Here is a 17,048-nt window from a genome sequence, read left to right on the forward strand (position 1 = left end):
GACTGCAGTTCACTGATTTCATTGTGTTGTTCTTCCTCTCTTATATTACCAAAGTCTACTTTAAAAGGAACAAATGCGTTTATCACACTGTTTTGAAGTAAATTGATTACAGTATTTTTAATGGTTTTTAGTTCAAACTAACATTTTTAAAAATTTCTATAATTCATTTTTAAAGATTATATTTTATTTTAAATATTTAATTTTTGTGTATCATTGTTACAATTATATTATATATTTTATATTTTATATTTAAAATAATGCTTTTTACTGTAAATAATCGTATATTATAATTCCACATTTTTGGTAATTATTAATTTGGAAACGACTGCTATTTTTGAGTATCATTGATTCAATTAAATTAAATATTTAATCAATAAATAATGTTTTAGTAATAAATAATGATATATAATGAAAAGTTATACATATCAATATAAAAAAACAAAACATTTGCATTATTTTAAATGTTATACAATTTCACAGCGTTTTTTCTTTGTCGTTTCAGACAATGGTATCTCTTCATAAAGTTCTTCGTTTGTTTTGGATTCCAAAATTTCATTTATTATTGCTAAAAAGCACTCAGTAATATTTACATTATTTTTTGTTGATATTTCGAAAAATGGAACACCCCATTCTTTTGCAATATTCTCTCCTTCTTCTTTTGAAACGCTTCTCTGTGTCTCTAAATCGCTTTTGGTTCCACATAAAACGCATGGGAAACTCTCGACCAAATAATTTCGTAGAATAGCTTCATAAATAACACACGCGTAAATAAAAGAAGGCTTTGAAGTTATTGAATAAACTATAATAAATCCATCAATATTTTTAATTTTTTCGAAAACAAAATCATATGGATCTTGTGGTGTCATATGATCAAATAATGAGACGGGTATAAATTTTCGATCGAGTAATACTTTTTTAAAAAATTCTTTTTCTGTCAACGTGTCAATTTTATCATAAAATTTATTTAAACAAAACTGGTATATCATCGCTGAACGCCCAGAAGATACGTATCCCATAACAATGGTGTGAAATGTTTTTATTCTTTGCATTTTAACGAATGAATATATTAATAAGATCTTTTGTTTTAGTTTCATAATGAATTTTACATTATGATATGTTTAATTTATCGTTATTTTTTGTGTGTTTGTTGAAAAAAAATATCTTTCTGTTTCTTTTTAATTGTTATATTATTAATAAATATTATAATTCTAATACCAATAAATATATTTTAAATTGATTTGTAGAAGAATTATTTCATGTTTACAATAATCATCACACAACAAAAATATTTGTTTGTAATTTGCTATTATATAAAATTTTAATTTAACGATATTTTAGCTGAAATTGTATTTCGTGTAAATACTCATACAATATTTCAAAAAACATTTTTATCAACTAACCAACTTAATTTATTCATTTACAATACTGATAAATTACCTTTATTATTCATTATTTAAATATTTGTTTGCTTATCGGTTTTTTAGTGTGTATAACAATAAACATGTTTATTCTTTTTAATAAGTGTAACATTATTTGATAACGTTAATTAAAAAATAATTGAAAACAAAAACAATTTTTAAAGATAAAAACAATGTTTTTTAAATAATATAAATTATCAACAACTCAATAATACATTTTTTCGATTCCATTTTATTGTTGATTGAAAATATTTAATTATTTTTATGTGTGATTTTTTATCCTTTTCATTATAAAGAATAAATAATATGAATAATTACAAAATTTGAATTGTGTTTTTGTTATATTTTAATTACAAAAAAGGAAATTTTGGAAACACTAATATGACGTGATTTCTGAGATTTATAACACTTCAATTCAATCAAATTTATTTAAACATAAAAATTGTAATGAATAGATCTTATTGTATAAATATGTAAATTTGTATGGTTATTTATTAGTTTATCTAAATTAAAGGGAGATGTCTTTTATTGCGAGATTTTTTTGAAATTTTTAATTGGTCTTTGTATAGTAAATCAATGGTTTAATAAGTTATAATTAATAGAAATAGAATATGAAATAACAGAAAACATAATAATCACAAATTTCATTCCAAAATCACATCAAAATTGTTATGTGACAGAACTATTTTGAGAAACGAGGAGGTATAAAAGGGAAGTGTGAGCACTATGATACCAAATGCCACCAATTATCAACATAGACAACTGCACTGGATGTGGAGCTTGTGTCTCAGCGTGCCCACAGAACGTACTTGAGCTCAGAAACGACAAGTCATTTGTAGCAAGACCAGACGACTGCATTGAATGCCATGCATGTGAAGAGGCGTGTGGTTTTGATGCCGTCTCATTCCCTTAATCAATTTTTCACTCTAGTTATTTATATGTGTTTCAACTATATTTTTATAAACAAAAAAGTAATTTGATTTGTAAAAATATTTATTATAATTTTATTTATTAAAATCAATTACATTTTTCATCAAAAAATTTTTTTTTATTTTAATAATAATGAAATTATATAATTATTATAATATAATAATTTTTAAAAAAATGCACCTAATAATTATTTTGAATGATTTTGTGTTGAAAGATTTGATAAAAAACTATTTCGATTGTTATTTCAACTCATTTTCAACAATTTAAATAAAAATGATTGATAAGTATCACATTATGATTGTGTCACAATATTTTTTGACAATCAAAGATTTTATCAACTTGGAGTTTGTGTGTACCAAGTTCCAAGGTAATATGACAAAATTCATTACATCCCCAATTCCCACTCACTCGAAAAACTATTAAATTTTTTCCAAAAATTGAGACTTTTTATCTTTGGAATAAAGAAGATGAACGTTTTGGATATTTAGCAATTGACAAATTATCAAATAATGCAAATGAAAAAGAAACGTTCAAATGTGCTATTTTTAAATTACAACGCAGTGAAATTATAGAACATTGGATAAATTATAAAATAAGTTTAGAAATAATAAAATGTTTGTGTATACACTTTTATAAAATAGTTGTAATGTTTGGTGTCGAATTGGAAACTGTGAATCTTTTTAAAAATTCTATTTATATTTTTAAAAAGGTATTTTGCTCTAAAATTACAACTTCATTAAATTTATTGCATCGAGAAGATATAAACACAATGAAAGATAAATATTATTCAAACTCTAAAATGAGTTCTTATGTATTCAAAAGTAAATTATTTTCACTTGGTGAAGGTTGTTTTTCGTGTTGTGAGGCTCTTACTAATATTGTACTTCCATATACACTGACAAGTATTGGAAAAATGTCATTTTGGTGTTGTACTTCTTTGCAAAGAATCCACATTCCAGAATTTGTAAAAGTTCTCCCAGAAAGATGCTTTAAGTGTTGTGGCAAACTTTCAGATGTTAATATTCATAGTGGAATATGCCGAATAGAAGAAGCATGTTTTGAAAAATGTTATTCACTCACAAGTCTTAATTTAAAAGATACAACTTTTATTGGTAAAAAGGCGTTTAAAAAATGCACTTCTCTGTGTTCTGTGACTTTACCAGATGATATCAAACAAGTGAATGATGAACTTTTTCCAAAAATGTAGTTCATTAAGTAAATTGGAAATTCCAGAAAATGTCACGTCACTTGGCATAAAGAGTTTTTATTGTTGTCGATCTCTCACAAAAATGGACATTCCAAATAGTGTTGAAAAAATTGGTATAAAATGTTTTGAAGAATGTTTTTTACTTCAAAAAGTAAAATTATCCAATAAATTAACAACATTACCAGAAATGTGTTTTATGAATTGCAGTTCACTTTGTTATGTTGAGATGATTTGCAATATAGAATCGTATGGCGACTCATGTTTTAGGAGTTGTATCAATCTTACACAAATAACACTATCATACAAAACATATAAAATTGGATATGATTGTTTTGAAAATTGTACATCACTTCAAAGTGTTAAAGTGAACGATTTCATTTCAAAGACTTTACATGTTTCAAACGAGATTACAAAATGTGAAATTGGTGGAAATGCTTTTCGAAATTGTTTGTCACTTAAAAGCTTTGAAGTTCCAGTTTTAATGACATCTATTGGGTTCTCTTCATTTCAAAATTGTTCCAATATAACAAATATGCAACTTAATGAAAATATGATAATGCTGCATGATAGTTCGTTTAATAAATGTTCAGCTCTTAGTTCAATCGAGTTGACAAATTCACTTCAAATCATTGGGAACAACACATTTTGTGAATGTAAATCATTAAAGTCCATTCTAATACCAAATTCAGTCACTTCAATTGGTAATGGTTGTTTTAAATCTTGTTCGAAACTGACTTGTGTCGTTTTGCCTTCTTTGTTAAACGAACTTGGTCATTCTTTATTCATGCAATGCAATAGTTTAAATGATATTGTAATACCAAAAACCATTAATTCAATTGGGATGTACTGCTTTAGTGGATGTAAAAATTTAAAATGTGTTGATCTACCAACAGGTGTTACTGCAATACCAAATTGGTGTTTTAGTGGGTGTTTATCTTTAAGTAAAGTTGTAATAACATCTAATGTAAAGAAATTTGGTGAATATTCATTTTATGTTTGTGACTCACTTAATACCATAACAACACCAAGCAGATTATCTCTTTTTAATAAATGAAAGTGGCGCAAAAAAATTATTAATTTTTTTTTAAATTTAAACTTTTGTTTGGTTCAAAAAAGTAACACCAATATTTATTGTTTTTCTGTTTAAATTTAAACCAATATAAAATAATAATAATTTTAAAATATAAATATAATATTTTGTTTATCATTTATACATACAGTCCCTCAAGCAATCCTTATGGGAAAAGCCTGCCTTTTGGGATTGTTTTTTATAGTGCTCATTGGTTTCAAATTGATAATATTTTTTATTAACAAATTATTTATTAAATCCAAATCAATCAAAACATTTATTTAAATAATGTTTTTCATAAAATTTTTAAAAAAATAAACTATTAAATATAGAATTGTATTTACTAAATTAACTATATACTGAAAAACAAAATCAGATGGCAAGTTTTTTCCATTAAGCTAACTTGAGTGACTGTATGTATAAAATGTAATAAAATGTTTATAAACATCACTATTCAAAATATAGTTTATTGTATCTTTTTTAAATACATATTATAATATATACTTTTTTGCCACAATTATTAATTGATTATATAAATCACTTATCGAACAATATTGTGTTTGTTTGTTTTTTAAATACTTCAAGAAAGTGTAAGAATATTTCAAATTATATAAATACTTTTTTGCAACAAAAATATATAAGATACAATGGAGTGTGCGGCCTCAAAAGCAGATTTCTGTTCTTTTAGTTATTCTCCAAATGGAGCTCCAAAAGTTGACACAAACATCATTTCCGCCAACTTTTCAACTCTTCAAACTGTAATTGAACCTCTTCAAAGTGAACCCCCGAAGTGTCCATCGTGTGGTTCATATTTTACTGTTAATTCCTTTAAGGAAGATGGCAACATAATTTGTCCTTTTTGCAATGCAATAACTCACATATCTTCTCCAAAAGACAGTTATATATCTGAAGAGACTGTAGAGTTGGTTTTGTCTCCTCCCGAACTTCAAAAACTTGAAAAAGTTGAAGAAGAGTCCGAAAAGGTCATAGACAACAAAACAATTGTTTTCTGTATTGATGTGTCAGGTTCTATGGGTTCTCAGCCAACCGACAAAAATGGGAAAACAATGAACGGTACTTCTGTTTTGGAAGTGATCAAGTCAGCTATGATTCACCAAATCAAAGCAATGTTAAACGAAAATCCACAACAGAAGGTTTGCATTGTCACATTTGATAGTGTTGTCACAATCCTTGGAGACTGCACTAAAACACCAATAACTGTGAATCACCATTTTATGAATGATTTTGACAGTTTAGTCGACGTTGCAACCGAGAAAATTGAATTAACAACACTGGAAACGTCTTCTGAGAAAATCCTTTCATCACTCAAAGCACTTAGTCCAGGAAGTTGCACTGCTCTTGGCCCAGCACTTTTAGTCTCGACAGTTGCTGCTGGAAAACAGAATAATGGCTCCGTAATTTTGTGTACTGATGGTCTTGCAAATGAAGGACTTGGAAGTTCTGGAAGTCAAAATGAAAAATCATTTTATCAGCATGTTAGTGAAGTGGCAAGAAAGAATGGCGTCATAATAAATGTCAATACCGTGAAGGGGTGTGATGCTAATATGAAAGTGATTGGTGAGTGTGCTGTACTCACTGATGGACAAGTGATGGTTGTTGACCCAGAAAACATCACAGAAGCATTTAAAGGTGCCCTTGACTCCGAGTTGATCGCAAGGCAAATTGTGTTGGACATTTTCCTCCCACAAAGTTTGTACGTCAAGGACGAATTTTCAAATGAAAAAGTGAGTAAGAAAAGCGTTGATGTTGGGAACGCACTTGATGACACAACTTACCAATTTAAATACGCCAAGAGAAATAGTGAAGACAAATTGGAGACTTTCACAGTTCAACTTGGGATTAAATACACCAAGAAGAATGGAGGAGTCTATTACAGAATCATCACAAGAAAAATCGAAGTCGCTAAAGAAGACGAAAAGGTAGATTTGAACGGAGAAGTGTTGCAGACGTATTACATTCAGCAAACTGCTGAACACAAAAGAAGAGGATCTATTGAAAGAGCTAAAGAAAATATTGGGATGTTCAGACAGGCACAACAAGTCTCTAAACAGGTAATGCAATCAGAATATAATACTTATGCAGATGACATGGAAAATAGACTCGAGGAAGATAACGACGAAGCGTGGGCTGTTAATCAGACCGCTACTAAATGGAGTAAGAAGAAAGCAAAGAAATTTATTGAAAAGTAATCACATTATTTTTATTGTTTTTGTATTTATCGTTACATTAGAATAAATAAAAATGAGTGTATAATATATATAACATCCCTAATATTTAAAATTTTTTAATTTGAAAAATATAATTTCTTTTATTGTGTTTTTTCATGTTAAAATAGTACAATATTCCACTTATTTAATTACTCCCTCGAATTGGCGTTTCCTTCGTCAAAAAAATAATAATTTTAATTGAAGGTAATTATAAAAGCTTTAATAAACTGAAAATAAATAAAACAAAAACTTTTTATTGAATATTTAAAAATGCTTAATTATAATTTTAATGCATTTTTTTGAATTGATCACTTTAATTAGAGAGATGGCAAGACAAAATTTCCTGTTTCAAATTGAGTAAATATTATATCTTCTTTAAACAAGCCATTTAAAAAATTTGGGTTATAAAAGTGTTAATAAAAAGTTTTTAAAAAAACACTTTTTATAAAAACAAAGAACCAATTCTATAGTAAAAATTAGTAATTTTAACTTCTAACACTTAACTCCACTTCACCTCGTATTTTCCCAAATCGACTGGAAGTGGTCGAGACGCCAACATAATCTTCTCTTCCATTTCTTCAATCACCTCAGACACTCGTATTGAGCAAAAGTCTTGTTTTAATTGTGCGCTCTCTGCCTTCATCATTTCATTGACCTTCTCAATTTGTGCATCAATTCGACTCTCTTGATTACACACCCTTAAATAGTCTCCAATAGAATACACCATACACCTATCAACTTCATCTCCTTCAAGTGAAGCAACCTCTTTCGATGTCACGCCCATTTCTAATATCAAACTGTTGGCCTTTCCTGAATATAAAATGTCGTCGACTTGTGGTAACAACTTTTTGTAGCGGAGTAACATCTCGTGCTCGGCCTTTGTCGGGAATTTTGGGGTTCCAAACGTTCTATTTCGCATCACGTCCTCCATCTCAACGCACTTGTCCAACTTCTTTTTGTTCGACTCAAGTTTCTGTTTAATTTTGTCGCGGAACTCTTTAACTTCTTTCTTTGCTGTTGAGAGGTCGGTGATGTGCTCCAACGAACTTTTCTTTCTGATTTGGTTCAACATAAGTCCACTTCCGTCTTTCCCCTTTTGGGTATTTTGGTGTGGGAAGTTGGTTGGATAGACTTCAAGGAACGCGTCCAATGTCGTCTCTCTGATTTCGTCATTCAGTTTTGCAGTGATCATCATAGCCTCAAAGACGGCGTATTTGTCGACTGGTTCTTCCTTTTTCTTCTCTTCTAAAATTTTCTCTTCAACTTTTTTTGGAACTTCTTTTGGTGGTTTCGCAATTTCTGTTTTCCTTTTCTCTGCGGAAACCTTTTTTGCGGGTTCTTCTTTCTTTTCAGTCGTTTTTGGAACATTTTTTTCAGTCTTATTTTCAGTCTTCTTTTCAGTCTTCTGTTCGGTCTTCTGTTCTTTCACTTCATTTGCTCGAGTCTTCTCTTCAGCCAATTTTTTAGTGGCTTCCAATTGCTCATTCTTGTTGTTCTGAATGTCAATATCAAGACTTTTGTAATACTCCTTAACCAACTCATATAAAGTCAAAGTAATTTGTCCTGGCTGTGGAGGTTGTTGTTTTGGTTTTGTGAGGTCTAAGAAATGCCATTCGAAAGCTTTGCGACGTTCTCCGATTGAAGTTGTGCTGTTTGGTTTCGTCACAACAGAAGGGTTTTGAGTCTTGTTTGATTCCAAACGGATGGTTTGTTTGCATTGAATGACTTCGCACAGAGCGGTGACAATGTCTGACGCCCAATGTTGTGAGATGTTAAATTTTGTTATTGGAAATTCGGTTGGGTTATATAAGAAGTTGTGAAGTTTTAGAAATTCATTTTGACCACATTGCGACAAACTGGTCAGCTCAAGCATTAAAATCATTGCAAGTTCTTGTCCACGTTCATAGTAATAACAGTCGTGAAAGCCGTTTACAATTTTTAATAGAGAGTCATGAAGTTCTTTTGGAATGTCCAACAAACTAATTAAACGGGCGACGTCTTGAAATCCAAAAGCGGGTTTGTTTGGGTTAAAATGATAATCCATGTTTTCTTTTCCAAGATCTTTTCTTATTCACTTTCTTATATAAATTTATTTATTTATCAAAAAAGACTTTGCTTAATTTACACCAATTTTTTGAAAAATAAAATTTAATCATTTCATTTTGTGGAAAGTTAGAAAAATAACATATTATTTATATTAATTTATGTTATATTTTTTTAAAAATAAACTTTGTTTTTATTGGCATACATTGTTTAACTGATATTTTATTTTATTCTCTATAGAACAAATTGTGTATTTTCCAAAAAAAAATATTTTAACTATTTTTGTTATATAAATAAAAACTATGTCATAAAAGTTATTTGAATAAATCAGAGTTTTGGATATTTCAAGTTGTTGTTTATTTGCTCTTTTGACAGATAATTATAGTTTTTTAATTAAAAAAATTAAAAATAAATTTAGATGTTTTTCACACTTTAACCTTATAATTGCGGATGAATAACAAAATTAAAACAAAATAACAAAATCCCAGAATGGCACCCTTGTCATTTTTATTACATTTCCTAAATTCGAAAAAATTAAAAAAACAAAAATCATATCATAAAATTAATAATGTCAACGCATCAATTGAAATATGCACAAGTTTGAATTGCATATCAGAACAATACAAATCAATTTTTGATATCGTAAAGTTTCGATTTCCGAGAATTTGTTAACAGTGAATCACACTTGATTTTTTAAGTTTTTTAGTTTTTTTTCATATTTTTCAATGGTTTAGAAATACACAAATAAAAACAAATTAAATAAGTTAACATTTATGGTGTAAACTTATTGATTTCATTGTGTTCCACCAAAATCAGAATATTAACATTACGGTTTGAAGTAATAACATTCATTAAAAAATATCATATTTAAGACCATGTAAAAAGTAGTTTCAAATCAAATTTCCACTTATGTGTGAATATCATGCAATGGTGTTGTTGAGTATTTATAACACTTTCTTTGTTCATGTTTTAATTAGTAATATAATTATTATAAGTTAATAATTTAAAATATTATTAATATTATAATTTTAAACTTCTTATTTTTATTTATGGTTTTATATTTTTTATTGCTATAAAACTTTTATTAAATAAAACACTACAATAAATTTAATTTATATTTTATAAAAAAAGTCAAAAAATATATTATAATTTTTTTATAAAATCAATTTATTCACAAAAAGTTTTATCTGAATGAAACAAACAGTAAAACAGAGAGGATGAGTGTTATATGTAAATAACTTGAAAATTCAAGTTGATTTACTAATTAACAAATAAAAGAAGAATGGAAATAATCAGTAGAAAACGGTCAAGATAATCAATATGAATGTGAATGTCGACATGGCACAGAAGCAAATGCTTTAAGCTTAATTAACACACAACCAGAATATTTTTGTTATTTTAATGATGGAAGTGGTATCATAAAGAGTCCAAAGCATTATTGGTGTTTAATTAAACAGTGGAATGTTTAATTCCACGAGACTACAATTCATTGGATTTAAACCGAAAGACACGGACAGTGATCACCGGCAAGGCCTGGTCTCCACTGCAATAAAAAAATTTGATATTAGTCTCAATAGCATTCCCTGGCTTCATAGTCAGTTTTTTATTAGTCAATCGGATAGGAAGAAAGCCATTACGGTTGTTTGGATTTGCTGGGACAGCAGTTTGTTTGTTGTTGTTATGATCGGAACAGCTATTTCCGAACCATTCCCGTTCAAGTTTGGTCACTTAGGGACGTTCTGTTCATGTGGTGGATTGATGATGATGGGTTCTGTTTGTTGTTCATTGCCCCGGAAGGAAAGGGCGTAGATATCTAAGATGTCAATGTTCTTGATGGGTATGAGAGGTTCGAAGACGACACTTCCAAAAGTGTCGAGAAATAAAAATGATTGTTATTTACAATCATTTTTATTTGATAGTTGTCAAGATACCAATGAAAAATTATGTAATTATTTGTTATTTTTAAAACAAAAATCAATTCACAATCAAAAACAAGAATTAATTAATAATTTTAATAACTTTTTTAAAGTCTCAAACTTAATTAAATCAATTTGTAAAGACACAAAGAACAATTGTAAAGAAAAAAAACAAAAACGAAAAGAAGGCACATTTTTTAAAAAATCATAAAAAACCAAATAAAAAATAATTTTAAATGATATGCAACCACCAAGTTTTTGATTCATTTGTCAATTTATTTTAAAAATAAAATTAATTCGACAAATAATTGATCCGTGTTGTTGAATTTAAAAATAAAATAAGTCTTGAATTTTTTTGTTGTATTTTTCGTATGTTTTTAATATTGAAATTACAATCATATCAATGATAAGTGTTGTTGTTAGTATAATTTAATTTTACAACAAAAATTATTGTATTTTGATTCAAATAATTATAATAATTATAATAATTTTGTTAAACTTGTTAAATTGTATTTTTGGAATAATGAAATAGTTGGATTTGAATGAAAACCAATATTTTGTTGTTTTTTTGATTGTCAAATTTTTATTCTTTGATTTTTCAAATAACAGTAAATTTGTTATTTAAAAATAAGTAAAAATAGCTTTTAATAGTAAAAATAAGTAAAAATATAAATAATAATATAATAGTAAATAAAATTAATTTTTATAAATATTTTAAAATCGCTAAAATATCACATCCAATTGCAACAACGACATCAAAAACATTGGAATATATATTTCCAAAAACAAACCCGTTTATTTTAAAAATAAAATAAAGGGTATTTTTATTTTTGACAAAATACCTCTATTTTAATTTTAAATGCTTTGATTTTAATATTCAAATAAAAACACGATCCAAACAATTAGATAACAAAAAATGGAGATGTGGTGGCATTGTTTCGATTTTTTAAATAGAAGCATAAACCACTATATTTTTATTTATTATTTGTGTGATATTATTTTGAAAACAATAAAAAAACCATTAACATATATTAGAATACAATTGAAAGAACCAAAAGTCTAGAGATAGCATACAAAGATCCAATTAGCTTGTATTCTGACATTGTATTAATAGACTACCGGATTTTTGGTAGATGATAAATAAGAAATTTAAAAATAGAAAATTAAACAATATATAAAGCAAGAATTTGATATTTAAACACATTGATTAACATGGCTACCTGAAGTAAATATGTATTATATATCGAAAACGAATATGCTGTATTAAACCAAATGGAATATGTCTAAAATTGCAAGCATACATTCAAAGCTTGTAATAATCTGTATGTTTATTATATATAAACAAATACAACCAACAACTAAGGCGTCATTAATGTACAATTAACAGTATTATTATTAACACATACACTCTCTCTTTAATCAACACCAAACGAAAACAAGGCGCACTTCCACATTTGGTTACAAAACATCATTATTATTGCACACGGGTTGTTTCTGCTTGTTTTAACATTTAAAGTATTAACCATACAGAAAGTGATCATGCATATAGACGCCGGCTTGTACATAGTCGGCAAGCAATGTAATTGGACAATATATCCCTGTCAAATAGCCATTGCCATTGTGACTCTTTTATAACAATAAAGGAGTCCCTCTTTGTTGTTTAAATAAAGTTAGACTGAATAAAAAAATCAATAAAACAAATAAATAGCGCTTATACGGCACAAATAACAGTCTACCCAACAAATCACAGAGGTGTGAGCGCTTATATTTATAATATTTATATTATAAATATGATACAGAGAAAGACATAAAGGAAATAAAATGAAGATTGAAAAGGAAATGTAGAAAAAATCGCTGGGATATAATTGATCGATTACATTGTTAGTTCATCGTTTTTTATTTGTAAAATTTGTTTTTAATTATTAATAGCTTATAATTGATTATACAGAAAGTAATAAACGTATAGACAAATTATAAACTATAAACTTTTTATTCTAAAATTAATAAAATATCTAACAATCATACATTTTATTATAGTAGTCAGGTCGACAGAAATATAATCATAATAATCAAATAAAAAGTATTTGATTTAATTGAAAACTTAATGAAAACTGTTTATCTATGTTGATGTATTTTGAGGTTGTTGTGTAGAAATCTGATGACAAAAATGACCAAATTCAAATTAAAGCAGTTTTTATTTAAATGTTACTGATGATGCAATCAACCAATTCTATTTTAAATTCACAATAATTGTCAAGTTATTAATTAATAAAAATGTATAACGTTCAAAAATGTGAGAACGTAAGAGTTGTTATGAAAAAAAAACAATTTTATATCACAACAACAATTTAAAATAAAATATTCATATCTGAAAAAAATGATAGATTTGAATTTGTTTAGCAATCAAATTGTATCAAATGAACATTTGAAATTTTATATGGGAAAACATAGAAAATATTTACAGACCACACACAGAGTACTTTTACCATCTCTAATTAAAATTAAATTCTTAAAACTATAACCAAACAACAGTTAAAAATCATCAACACAACATCAAATCGTTTAATTCTATTTTCAAAATGTAAAATCAAATTATTAAACATCTCAAATTGTAATATGGTTTAATTTATCAACAATAAACTTGCGTTTCATGACATCGTTTTTGAAACATTAAAAACATATTGCACATTTTTAGATAAGTCTGTTGACATAATTAATGACGACGAAATACCCTATTTAGATTACATCAACAATACTATTTAAGTTGTTTGTATTTAATAACTAATGATACTTTGTGTTAAAGATGTTTGTTGTAGCTCAAACAATAAATGTGACTTATATTACCACGCTTTCTTGTGTAAATGAGTGATTTGAAATTGATGATGTTGATTCAAAAACAGAAATATGTTGACTGAAGTTTTTTATTACTCGAACTTAATTCAAAAAAATATTTGGAATGATGGTCTTGATTAACGTTAAATTGAGAGACTAAATATTAATTTCATTTAAAATGAACAATGTATATATTCTAAAGAAGAAATCACAATTATACATAATATATTAGTAATATTTAAAATATCGTACTTATTGTATATATTTTTTATTTGATTACAAACAACAAAACAACAAATTAATTACAATTATTTAATAACTTGACTAATTTTTCAACTGCCTCATTCTTATCTAATCTTTCGCTTACTTTTTGTTTCCAACATTAATCTATGAGTTTATATCTATCAACTGAAATTTAATTTTGCCATTCAAGACCTTTCCAAGCAGTAAAAAACTCTGTGATCTTACATGGAAACCCAAATTGTGTTTTGAAGTATGCATTACACCACCCAAAACACTCATATGTCGTGATAACAAAAAGTATATAATTGATGGTTTTTTGTTGTGTTCATTTTTTCAATTTTCGGGCGCCATATATTTTGGCTATGTACGCATGTAGTTAATGTTATATTGATCATCAGCATAATAATATTTCGACTCATTTTAAATTCAGTCAATTTTGCATTACTCTCGACATCACTTTTAATATGAAATGTCAATTTATGTCTGGCTTTGTGTCTCTGTGTATTATCCCATTTTCATATAAGTAAAAAATTGCTTCAGCTCCATCAATCAAAAAGTTAATTTGCACATGTGGAGCTAAGGTTTTTTCTTTCTACTCAAATACCAATTGGATAATAATGAACAAGTTTTTTATTTTTTATTTTTAAAATGGTCCAAATATAACTTTTTATATTCAGTTTTTACAATAATATAAAAATTATTAATTATTTGTCGAAACCATAATTCTGGTCTAAACCTTAGTACGACACTTGTATTAATTTGTTTATTTGTACTTTAAAATTTTAAATTACAGTGTTATTCACTGGGTTTTCAATTCCCACCATTTTCAATAATTATTAAGTCAGTTTATTAATTATTTAGTCAAAAAAATAAATTATTTCTTTATAAAATGTTATAAAAAATATTACAATGAAATTAATTTAAAGATTATCTTGAGCATACACCTTTCTCCAAACTTCATTTCTACATCTTTGCATTGTCGCATTAATTTCGTGTAATTATTTTGAAATGCTGTTTAACAATGTGAATGAAATGAGTAATGCGGTTTTTGCGGTTTTAATGGTTCAAAGGATATATACTTCCCACTTTCATCAACTTTGTCAGCAAAGCAGCGCAATGAATAGGTATTCCAAAAGTCTGTTAAAAATCTTCATGTTTCTGGTCAGGTTTCTTTCTAGACTCTTCAACAAACAGTTGCTTGAGCTTCAAACCAATTTTGGTGTATTGGTGCTTTTAGTGTTCTGGATGTTCTGGCCCAAATTTCTTCGGTCTTCATCTTGGATTTGGTTGTATTGGAGACGGAATGAATAGTTGAATTGCAAATGATTGGAGCAGAGTACCCAGTAGAGGTGTAGGCGTTAACTGTCTATAATCGGTCCGTACACTTGAATCTGTGAGATCAACGTGATCTACTGATGCTCGGTTCATTATACTTTGAAATAGTTTTAATGTTGATTTTTATTTTTTTTGTTGAAAGTGAAATAATTCAGATAAAACTTTAATAATTCTAAATGACGTGAACATATAAGTTTGTGGTGCGTCTATTTATTTTTGTGAATGAAATATAAAAATTATAATATTGAAATTATTTGTGATGGTATTGATATTATTTTGCATGATCTATTTATCATTTATGCTGGATTAATAATTGTAGGTGGTGTTTAATTAAAATATGTGACAAAATAATTTATTTTTTTGACTAAATAATTAATAAACTGACTTAATAATTATTGAAAATGGTGGGAATTGAAAACCCAGTGAATAACACTGTATACAAAAAATAATTGTGTAATTATTTAATAATTATACACTAAACATATCAAATTTAACAATTAATCACATTCAAATTAACAAATAAATAATGATTGTTTTAAATGACGTTTATTAAAAATAAATTAATTAAGGATGTTGTACAGTTGGCTAAAAAAGTCGGAAACCAAATAATTGAAAGAAGTAAAGCAAATAGTTTTAAAACTCTTTAATAAAATAGATTTAAATGTTAGAGTATTATTTAGTGAACTTATTCCATCCTTTTTCCTTTTAATTTAATAAGTAATTGATGGGAAATACGTCCTTCTGAAAATTATTTGGCTAACTGAATATCTTAGCATGTAATTTTAATTAGAATCTAGTTTTATTAACATTTAAAACATGGGACATGTTTTTTGAAATGATATGGAATTTATCATATTGTTTAACTAAGTTTGATATTTTAAATACATTTTTATGTGTTACAGTTTTTCTAACAAGCCTTATGGAAAAAGCCTGCCTTCTGAGATAGTTTTTCCATTATTTCTATTATATAAACCATATATAAATTATTTATATTATTAACAAATTGGTTATTTGCTCCAAATTAAAACATTATTCCAAATAATGTTTTAATATTATTTGGAAAATATATAAACTATTGATTATAAATTTGTTATGATTAAATTAACTATTTTTTGAAAAAAAAATCAGAAAGAAAGTTTTTTAATAATGCTAGATTAAGTGACTGTAATATTATTTGTATTTAAGAGTGTTAACGTGATAGGGCGTTTCCACACGGAAATGGTGAATCCCTGCGGATTGGATTATTTTGTGTGGATAGCCTCTTATTTTTTTGTCGAATAAACCCAAATATTCGTTTGAACCTATATGTTATGATTTTTAAAATTAATAATTGTTATTTATGATCATTTATGGGACAAAAATGATACACAAACATAAATACCCCCATAAGGAGTGTTTCCAACATTTGCAATAATTTTATAGTAAGAAAAACCGCTATTTTCAGCCTTTTTTGAAGTGGTAAAATAAGAATAGATCAAAATGAACAAATAAAATTACTAACAAAATTTACGTGTATTATCTCGTTTATTTAATATATGTAACACTATTTTTTCGTTTTTTTAATTGAAAAATCATTTCAAAAGTGATTTATGTGATTTAAATTTTGGAAAATTCCCGTTTTTTGCATTAAAAAATATTTAATTTTAGTATCAATTTTAAATGATATTATTTTATTGTTAATCGTGGCTCAAAAATGCGTTTATTATCACTTTTTACTAATAGTATTGTAATTTATATAAACACTCCATTAGTTTATTATTTTAATAATAATATTTGGGAATTGAAATATGTTGATATGCCCTTTTAGTTGGCGCAAATTATACGTAT

At 26.8% G+C, this 17,048-nt stretch overlaps 4 protein-coding genes across 4 annotated transcripts; 2 read left to right on the forward strand and 2 right to left on the reverse strand.

Annotated features, from left to right (window-relative positions):
• Window positions 1–464: 464 nt before the first annotated feature.
• EIN_119770 (hypothetical protein) lies at window positions 465–1,094 on the reverse strand (the record flags this gene model as incomplete). Its single annotated transcript, XM_004259016.1, has 1 exon — window positions 465–1,094. One exon carries the CDS (start codon window positions 1,092–1,094, stop codon window positions 465–467), a length of 630 nt encoding a protein of 209 aa, XP_004259064.1.
• A 1,900-nt stretch (window positions 1,095–2,994) lies between these two features.
• Window positions 2,995–3,555, forward strand: EIN_119780 (hypothetical protein; the record flags this gene model as incomplete). The annotated part of the gene is made up of 1 exon (XM_004259017.1): window positions 2,995–3,555. The coding sequence occupies one exon, from the start codon at window positions 2,995–2,997 to the stop codon at window positions 3,553–3,555; it is 561 nt and encodes a 186-aa protein (XP_004259065.1).
• A 1,716-nt stretch (window positions 3,556–5,271) lies between these two features.
• EIN_119790 (hypothetical protein) lies at window positions 5,272–6,834 on the forward strand (the record flags this gene model as incomplete). The annotated part of the gene is made up of 1 exon (XM_004259018.1): window positions 5,272–6,834. One exon carries the CDS (start codon window positions 5,272–5,274, stop codon window positions 6,832–6,834), a length of 1,563 nt encoding a protein of 520 aa, XP_004259066.1.
• A 517-nt stretch (window positions 6,835–7,351) lies between these two features.
• On the reverse strand, window positions 7,352–8,725 carry EIN_119800 (hypothetical protein; the record flags this gene model as incomplete). The annotated part of the gene is made up of 1 exon (XM_004259019.1): window positions 7,352–8,725. The coding sequence occupies one exon, from the start codon at window positions 8,723–8,725 to the stop codon at window positions 7,352–7,354; it is 1,374 nt and encodes a 457-aa protein (XP_004259067.1).
• Window positions 8,726–17,048: the final 8,323 nt, after the last annotated feature.

Source organism: Entamoeba invadens, assembly GCF_000330505.1.
Source record: "Entamoeba invadens IP1 unplaced genomic scaffold scaff_1105074725163, whole genome shotgun sequence".
Lineage (NCBI taxonomy): Eukaryota > Evosea > Mastigamoebida > Endamoebidae > Entamoeba > Entamoeba invadens.